The sequence below is a fragment of the Sapajus apella genome, unplaced genomic scaffold, assembly GCF_009761245.1.
Source record: "Sapajus apella isolate SASKATOON/1434 unplaced genomic scaffold, GSC_monkey_1.0 scaffold278, whole genome shotgun sequence".
Lineage (NCBI taxonomy): Eukaryota > Metazoa > Chordata > Mammalia > Primates > Cebidae > Sapajus > Sapajus apella.
Window position 1 is genome coordinate 117,218 of NW_022437218.1, and position 9,743 is coordinate 126,960.

Consider the following 9,743-nt stretch of genomic DNA (forward strand, 5'->3'; position numbering starts at 1 on the left):
TTTTTTTTTTTTTTTCCCTGGAATCTACTGTCCTGGTTCTCTGCTCAGTCCCCTTTTTGAACCGGCGTATGGGTGACTTCCCGTGGCTCCAATCGCCAGCCAAAAGGGCCCCCGGACCAGTGTATTTTGTACGGAGAACCGCGGCTCTGGGGCGCCGACAAAGCAGCCGTGCGGGGCAAAGCAGCGGCGCTGGCCGAAACAGCCGCGCTGACGACCGTGGAGCACATCCGCCCGGGAATTTCCTAGTCTGTGGGCAATAAAAATGCGGCGTCCACTCACCCTCTGTGCTTTCACTGGGAGCTGCAATCCTGAGCTGTTCCTAAATGGCCATCTTCAAATTCAGAAATCCAGATCATTTTTTTTTTATGTTATGTCATCTTAAACAATTCCTTGACATCTTTCTATTTCTTTATATTTTCATTGACTATATTGCCATTTCTAGATTAGCTGATTAATGTATGCATTGAATTATTTTGCATTTCCTTGGTAATAATATAGGCTGTTAATGCCAAAGGAGGAAAAACAAATGGACTTGAAAACTGGTCGAATGCGTCGGAAAGCTATTTTTGGTGATGAAGATGAATCTGGAGATAGTGACGATGAAGAAGATGATGAAATGTCTGAAGTTGACGGGTTGGAAAACGGCTCTAGTGATGAGGAAGCAGACGAGGAGGAAAATGCTGAGGTGACTGATGAGTGTATGACTGCTAAGGGCATCAAACGACGGAAACTTCAGGAGTTAGAAGAAGACCGTGAAGTAGATTTGCCAGCATTTGCTGACAGTGATGATGACCTTGAGAGGAGCTCAGCAGAAGAAGGGGAAGTGGAGGAAGCTGATGAAAGCAGTGAAGAAGAGGACTGCTCTGCAGGAGAGAGGGGCATTTCAGGATCAAAGGCTGTTGGAGAACGTAGTAAAACAGAGCTGCCGCCAGCTAATCACCAGAGTGACCATCTGAATCTGGAGAAGTCCTTGCCGATGAAGAAAGCAGCTCTCACCACTTCCGATTCTGGGCATTGCACAGCTGAAGAGGTGTTTGCATCTGAAGATGAATCTGAAGAAAGCTCCTTGCTCAGTACAGAGGAAGAGGACTCAGAAAATCAAGAAGCTCTTAGGAAAAAGCTTTCAAAGCCTTCTCAGGTGGGCAGTGGTCAGAAACTGGGGTCAAGGAACCTAATTGATGAGACAAGTGATATAGAAGATTTACTCAAAGAGGAAGAAGATTACAAGGAAGAAAAGAATGATCCCACAGAAACCTCAGGTAAGCTTAAATTTCATTGGTTGCTACTATGAACTTGACTCTCAAAATGGTACCCAAAGGCATGTCTACATTTGGGGGTCTTTGGATTTTAAGATTTTGTTAACTGTTGAGATGCTGCATTGTGGATGGTCTTGAGGGAGGGGAGACATGTAAACAATCCTCACTGGATATTGATGTTGGTCGTTTCAGGTGCCCTCAAGTGGAAGGAAGACCTTTCCAGAAAGGCAGCTGAGGCTTTTGTGAGGCAGCAGCAAGCAGCTCCAAACCTCCGAAAGCTTATTTATGGGACAGGTAAAGAATTCTGGTTCAGAGCTGGAAACGGTTCAGTTTCTCTGATTATTTTCTGAAAAGGAGATGAGGGAATTTGTTGGATGATGGGCTGGTATTGTTGACATCCATAATTGCTGGCAATTACATTTCCTATTTGGCAGATGTCTTTAATCATCAACTTACAAGGACCACACATTGGTCTTGTGAAGTACACTTACAGATTTGCTGTAAAACTCGATGCAAATACTGTCTATTGCATCATGTGATGTCCTCTTTTTAAAAGTCCTTCATGAGAAATTTTTTGTAGAATTTAGTGCCAGAAAAATATTTCTGCCCATAAACATATTTATTTGTTCCTTTCCAAGAATGAACCCTGTATCATACATTTTGTTCTCCCTTTTGCCCTTGTCCTCTGATTTTATGCTTTATTAAACTTACCTGTGTGTTATTTGTGGTAGAATTAATATAAAAATAAATCTATAGTGGTGAACTTCATATTGTGCCTGGTTACTGCACGATGAGATCAAGGCCACATGGTGAGACATTTGGGCTTAGCACACTGAAATGGGAGGGTTGTTGTGTACTGATTTTCATTCAGGTTTTGTTTAGGTATACTCTCAGTGATGAGAGGCTCAACACTCTTTAGAGCTCTTCTTTAGTGATCTACAGCTCTGCTTTTAAATGTCCCTACCCTTCCTCGACCCCTAATATTCTCAGTCCTCGACCGCTCAGCTGCTGCCGTGCAGGATTGCAGGAGCCCCAACACATGTAGAGAAATAGCTTCCTGGCCTCTCTTCACTTGTGGCTGACCTGCCCTCTCAGTGCCTGACGCATATGTGGCCATCATCATACCCGCCGCAGACAGAGACCCTCAGTTCCTGAGTTCAAAGACTCATGGCCTAACTAGTTAAAAACGATGAGACCTCTAGGGCTGTAGTTATTCTTCTCACTTTTCTGCCATGGTCTTCTCTTTAGTGACAGAAGATAATGAAGAAGATGATGATACCCGAGAAGAACTTGGAGGGTTATTTCGTGTCACCCAGCCTGACAGAGAGTGTAAGCACAAGGCCGACTCTTTGGACTGCTCCAGATTTCTTGTGGAGGCGCCCCACGACTGGGATTTAGAGGAGGTAAGGGGGTGGTATGTTTGATTTATCAGATAATTAGAGACTATTGTTCTAGAATAAGATTGTCTTATGTCAATATTGCTTACCTGTTGTTGGCTTCTTATATTCATAGGATGACAGGTCATCTAGATATTGTAATGGGCACTTCATCCGTCCTAAGCAATAACACAATCTGAGTTTAGTTAGACCATGTGCACAGCCCACGGAGGACAGGCTCAGTTTCCAGTGTGGACAGTAGTGCGAATCTTTATTTTGAAGCATCACACATAAGTTTTTATACATCTGATGTATTTTGCATCTCTTCACTAGGACATACGTAGCATCCCTGAGTTAACATTTATAGTTTCTGCTATTTGTAAGCATACAGAAATCTGATACCTATAAATGTTCTTCCTGTAGCCCACCACTTTGTAGTCACACTGAAACTTGCCACAGCTTACCCTCCTCTTACTCTTAGATCTTTTCTTTCTCTGTCTCTTTTTTTTTTTTTGGTGACACAGTCTTGGACTGCAGTCCTGGGTGGAGTGGAGTGGCACGAGTGTATGGTCCAATGCAGCCTCGACCTCCTGGGCTCAAGGGATCTTCCCACCTCAGCCTCTGGAATAGCTGGGATTGTAGGCATGAGCCACCAGGCCTGGCTAATTTTTGCATTTTTTGTAGAGACAATGTTTCACCATGTTGAGCTAGAGTCTCAAATTCTGGGCTCAAGTGATCTTCCTGTCTTGGCCTCCCAAAGTGCTGGGATTACAGGAGTGAGCCATCGTGCCAACCCGTTTCTTTATATTCTCTTTTGGAATGTTCTGATCTTCCAAAGGCTACCTTTTTTTCTGTCAATTCAGTTTGACTTGGATGACACTTCTCACAGAGGCCCAGTTGCTCTCATCTTGTCTGTTATAATTTGCCAGGTAATAATGTACTTTATGAGATTTTATTGAACCATTTTTGATGGTAAAATTTAATACAGCTATAGAAAAACATAAAACAATTGTTTAACTTAATGGGTTGCCAGAAGGTGAATACCCCTGTATTCAGCACTCAGGCTGTGAAATCAAGCTTTGCTGCTTGATTGCAACACCAACCAGGATCCCCTTTCTCCCTGTAGAAGGAGGTGTGGTCCAGCCTTTTATGGTGATTCTTTCCTTTTCTTCCTGGTTTCCTTCTCCATGCTTCCATAAGCATTGTAGTTTATTTTTACCTGATTTTCATGACTTTTTCAGTCTATCTTAAATTTTTTAGTCAACAATCTTCCTTTTCATTTCTTTTTTTGGTTACATTTTATTTAAGAAACCACGTCGTTGGTCTGTAGAGTTTCTTGTCTTCTGGATTTTGTGGATTGCTTTGCATCCCTCCGCAGTTTCTAAGGCCCTCCTGTGTTTCTTGTGAATGGGTAGGGAGCAAAACTGATAGAACTGTGATGAGCAGAATGTGTATCTGAATTGGGGGTTGTGGCTACTGAGCTGCTAGTGAGACTGGAGAACTAAATTTTAAATTTTATTTAATCTTGGTTAAGATTATTTTAAATAGCCATGTGGTTCTAGTTACCCGATGGACAAAACATCTAGCAGTTGGATAGGATTTAAATTTGATTTTTATTTTTCAGCAAAACTGCTTTCCAGGTGGTGGTGTTTTATGATTAGGAGGCGCATAAAGACCAGTTGTGTGTTTTTAATGAGTTAAATGTTATCGGTTGTTAATGATCAATGCCTAGAACCATTAACTTCTTAAGAACATAGAGTAGTGATGTTCTGTTCATCATTTCTCTTTATTTATTAGCTGTAATACTTCTTTAAAGAGAAACGTTTCCTCTTCTACTATTTGGTTATCCACTTCCAAATATATAGGGTAAATGCTTGATTTTTTAATCAGTTTTTAGAGTGATTCTCCAAAGGGTACTTGTTTGTAAATATTATTGTGATGTCATGGATATAAATGTAGTTGATGTGCCTTGTGCTGGTGCACCTGTTATCCTTATGAAAGCTTCTCTTTATCCCACCTGTGGCCTATGGAAGTCTCTGCACGCCAGCTCCTGAGTCTTTATGTGATGATCATAGTCATCCTTAATCAATTCTTGCTCTCTGATGAGAGAGCACTTGGAATCACCCATAAAAAGTTCTGATGTCTTTTAGTAGAAAATGGTATTTCAACATGACAGCCTAGGCATGGGAATGCTTACTGCCATGAGTTGGTCATCACTTCTAGGGCTTCTCAGTGACCTGAAGCAGGTGAGTTCATATAGATATTTCCAGTTCGAATTCAGGACTACATCTTATTCGTTCTTCTACTAGACAATTATTCCCTGGTTGAATCAGAAGATGATGAAATTAGAGAATCTCATAATTACTCATTTGTTTTATCCTATTATTACACACAAAACAGTGTCAGAGTAATATGATTACTGAAAACAGTTAAAGATTTTTTTTCACCTCATATACTCTTTCATTTCTCTTTTCAAAAGTGATTGTGCTGTTTTTCTTACCCAGTGGCACTGTATGGGAGTTCCAATTTCACCACTTCTTCACCACACTTGTTATTATCTGTCTTTTTGATAATAGCGATCCTAGAGGGGGTGAAGTGGTATCTCATTGTAGTATTGACTTGCATTTCCCTGATAGATAATGATGTTGAACATCTTTTCATGGGCTTATTGGCTATTTGTATATATTCTTTGGAAAATATCTTCATATTGTTTTCCCATTTCAAAAATTGGATTACTTAGTTGTATGCATTGTTTATATATTCTGGATATAAGTCCATTATCAGATATATAATTCTCATATAACTTCTCCCATTGTATAGGAATTAAGTTTTCAAACAGACATGTTTAGATTAACGAGTAGCAAGACCAATATGTAAACTGTCTCATTGCATCCCCCTTAGAAACTTTAATAAAATTGAAAATTAGTTGAATTAGTAATTATCTGTTTGTTTACTTATGAAGTCAGTAGACTAGTAGTATTTAATACTTTCCCTATTTGCTGCTTAATGTTTTTTATCTCTGTGGTTAAACTGTCTCCGTCAAAGGTAAAGTTATTTCCTAGGCTCATTTGCAGTGAGACTATCCATGAACGTGGAAAATATTTCAAGGCAAGTTGTCGCCTATTACCACGTCTTATATTGTTTTGCTGAGTGATTGGAACACCTCACCTAAGTGCTGACTTTTCTGCATAAGGTCATGAACAGCATCAGAGATTGCTTCGTGACTGGAAAGTGGGAAGACGATAAAGATGCAGCCAAGGTCTTAGCAGAAGATGGTAAGTAAAGAGCTACTTTCTTCAGGAGAACTGGTTTCTCTACACTTTATTTTCTTCTGTATCTTAGACAGTAGTCAAGTTGAAAATAATAGTCATTTGTGAAATGCTTTTGGGAATTCAGACAGGAGTAATGAACCAGGTAATATTCTGGTTTTTCCTTTTACGATGACCTTATTTTCTCTGGTTGGCTAACTGATTACCTATGGACCTGAAAGAAAAGTGAGGAACTTTCCATAAATTTTATCATGTGTTTGTTAAAAATAGATTTTGTGTGATATGAAAAATAAACACAAATAACATTTATATTTTTCTTTTGATGATAAAGGTAGCATGCGTTATGGAAAATTTAGAATGAAAAGTACATAACATACCAGAATTCTACCAACCCATAAAAAAACCTTTGCTAACTTCTCGAAGTACTTCTTTCTAGTCATTTAAAAATCATGTATGTAAACCTTTTTAGTTGTACTTTACATAAATTTTGGCAGGAGGATTGGTTAAGTGATGTACTTTATATAATTTTTGTCATTTGTTCAAATATTTTGTTTTTATTATTTAAATGTCATACCATAATTCAAGTCACAATTTTTTCAACATCTAAGTAGTTTTGTACTTTGTTCATTTTATAAAGAACTCCACACTGAACAACCTTGAAATAATTCTTGGATCACATTTTTTATTTTTATAAAATAGATTCGTAAGTGTTAGAATTGAGTCATTTTTATGGATTGCAACTGCCACATGGGGTTTTGGAAGGTTGTTCTTTTTGTTTCATTTTGAGACAGGATCTGGCTCCCTTAGCCAGGCTGGAGTGCTGGTGTGGTCACAGCTCCCTGTAACCTCAGCCTCGCATATCCAATCCTCCCAAGTAGCTACGACTATAGGCATGCATCACTACACTCAGCTAATTTGAAATTTTTTTCTGTACAGTCTTTTTATGTTGACCAGACTGGTCTCAAACTCCTAGGCTTAAGAGATTCTCCTGCCTCAGCCTCCTGAGTAGCTTGGACCACAAATGTATACCACCATGCCTGGCTAATGTTTAAATTTTTGTACAGATGGGGATCTTGCCATGTGGCCTAGGCTGGTCTTGAATTCCTGGGCTTAAGCAGTCCTCCTGCCTTAGCCTTCCAAAGTGCTGGGATTACAGGCATGAGCCACTGTGCCTAGTCTGTAGTATATTAATGTATTCTTTATATATATGTAATTTTTTTCTGGACTTCTTTATATCATTAATCTCTGTTGGATCATTTGGTTTAATTATTATAATTTAGAACCCTATGTAGCTTTATCATGTTATTAAGACACCAGTTATTAAAACTGTGTCTCAACAGTTTCTTTCTCTTTTTGTTCTGCTGGGGGGCTTTTTTTTAGGATTCTCCTGACTATTCTCACTTGCTTACTGTTTTTTCCATAGGAACTTAAGAATCATCTTTTCTGTTTTCAAAAGAAAGTGTGGTGGGTTTCTTTTTTAGTCACTTTAGTGAGGTATAATTGATAGTAAACTATAGTGTTTAAAATGTACAATTTGATAAGCTTTGATAATATGAATATACCATCGCCACAATCAAAATAATTAGTACATTTGGAATAAAGAATATTCACAGGTGACAACACATTTGTCTCATGCCACTTTATAACCCTCCAACCTCTCCTCTCCCATTGTCAGGTAGATTCAGCTGCCTTATGTCACTATTCAGTAGATTGTGCCCTTTAGAATTTAATAGAAATGGGATCCTACAGTATGTACTCTTTTCTGTCTAACTTCTTTTACTCAGCATGATCATTTCAAGATTTATCCATGCTGTTGCATCTTCATTTCTTTTGATTTGGCCAGTAGTAGTCCATTGTATGAGGGATAACTATTTATTTATTTGTTAACCTGTTGATAGACGATTATTTCCAGGTTTTGGCTATTATGAGCAAAGCTGCTATGAACATTTTTGCAGAAGTCTTTATATTTAGAGGCCAGGCACAGTGGCTCCACTCATATTCCCAGCACTTTAGGAGGCCTAGGTGGGTGGATCACCTAAGGTCGGGAGTTCAAGACCAGCCTGACCAACATGGAGAAACCCCGTCTCTGCTAAAAATACAAAACTTAACTGTGCTTGGTGGTGCGTGCCTGTAATCCCAGATACTCAGGAGGCTGAAGCAGGAGAATTGCTTGAACCCTGGAGGCAGAGGTGGTGGTGATCCGAGACCATGCCATTGCACTCCATCCTGGACAACAAGAGTGAAAACTCCATCTCCAAAAAAAAAAAAAAAAAAAAAAATCTTTATATGAATGACTGCTTTTATTTCTTTTGGATAAATAAGTAGTTCAGAATGTACTAAATTGGTTTTATGATAAGTACACATTTAATTTCTTAAGAAATTACCCAACTGTTTTCCAAAGTGGTTATACCATATTCCATTGCCACCGTAACTTTATTCGACTTTTGGTTGCTTCACTCTACATCTTTGCCAGTACATGGTAGTATCAGTCTTTTTAAATAGTAAGCGTTCTTTTAGGTGTAGAGTGGTATCTTGTAGTTTTAGTGACTAATTAGGTATCGAGCATTTTTTCATGTGCTTATTTGCCATCTGTGTCTTCTTTGATGCAATGTCTGTCCAGATCTTTTGTACATTAATTTGGCTGAATTCTAAGAAATTTTATGTATTTTTGATACAAATTCTGTATCACATATGATATGCCATTATTTTTGCCTAGTGTATGCCTTTTCATTTTTTAAATAGTGTTTTTCACAGAGCAAAGTATTTAATTTTGGTGTAGGTCAATTTATCAAAATTTCTTTTTTTTTTTTTTTTGAGATGGAGTCTCGCTCTGTTGACCAGAGTGTGACACAATTTCAGCTTACTGCAACTTCCTCTCCCCAGGTTCCAGCCATTCTCCTGCCTCAGCCTTTCGAGTAGCTGGGGTTACAGGCACCCACCACCCCGCCCAGCTAATTTTTGTATTTTTAGTAGATACAGGGTTTCACCATGTTGGTCAGACTGGTCTTGAACTCCTGACCTCAAGTGATCCCCCCACCTCAGCCTCCCAAAGTGCTGGGATTACAGGCATATGCCACTGTGCCCTGCCCCAAATTTTATTTTATGGACTATGCTTTTGATATTGTGTGTAAGAAATGTTTGCCTAACCCAATGTCACAAATTGTCTAATATATTCTGTAAGTCTTACAGTTTCAGGTTTCACATTTCGGTCTATAATCTTTTTTGAGCTAATTTTTTATATGTTGTTGGATATGGATTTAGGTTCCTTTTGACATATTGATATCCATCTGTGGAAAGACTATTTTTTTTCCCATTAAATTGCTCTGTATTGGTTGGCCATATATGGGTGAATATTTCTGGACTCCCTGTTCTGTTCCATTGATATATTTGTTTATTTTTATACCAATACCAGTGCTGTCTCAGTTACTTACAGCTTTCCAATTGGTCTTGGAATTAGGTAGTTTTCAACTTTAGGTAGTTTTTCAAACTTTAGTCTCCTTTTCAAAGTTGTTTTGGTTAATCTAGGTTCTTTGCATTTTCATATAGATTTTAAGATGAGCATGTCAATTGCTACAGAAAAACCCACTGCAATCTTGATTGGCATTTCATGGAACTCGTAAAATAATTTGAGAAAATGGACATCTTAACCACATTGAGTTTTCTGATCTATTAACATAGTATCTCTCCATCTATCTTGTTCTTTAATTTCTCTCAGCAAGGTTTCCAGGACACAGATCTTATACAACTGTCAGCAATTTATTTTCATATCAACTTGTATTTGTGTATGACTAATATATAAGAAATGCATTTGATTTTTGTGTATTGATCTTGTATCCTACAAT

The 9,743-nt window shown here is 38.5% G+C and overlaps 1 protein-coding gene across 7 annotated transcripts in view; it reads left to right on the forward strand.

Moving 5' to 3' along the window:
* LOC116545499 (ribosome biogenesis protein BMS1 homolog) overlaps nt 1-9,743 on the forward strand; it is a 51,522-nt gene that overhangs the window by 19,605 nt on the left and 22,174 nt on the right. For 6 of the 7 annotated variants that reach the window (XR_004266332.1, XM_032272040.1, XM_032272041.1 and 3 more), the window contains 4 exons: nt 499-1,259; nt 1,449-1,550; nt 2,505-2,659; nt 5,826-5,907. Coding sequence is in view for 6 of the 7 variants with exons in the window: in XM_032272040.1 (XP_032127931.1) it covers nt 499-1,259; nt 1,449-1,550; nt 2,505-2,659; nt 5,826-5,907 (1,100 nt within the window). In the remaining variant the exon portion in view is untranslated. The remainder of the gene's footprint in view (nt 1-498; nt 1,260-1,448; nt 1,551-2,504; nt 2,660-5,825; nt 5,908-9,743) is intronic. The other variant, XM_032272042.1, reaches the window with a different exon arrangement.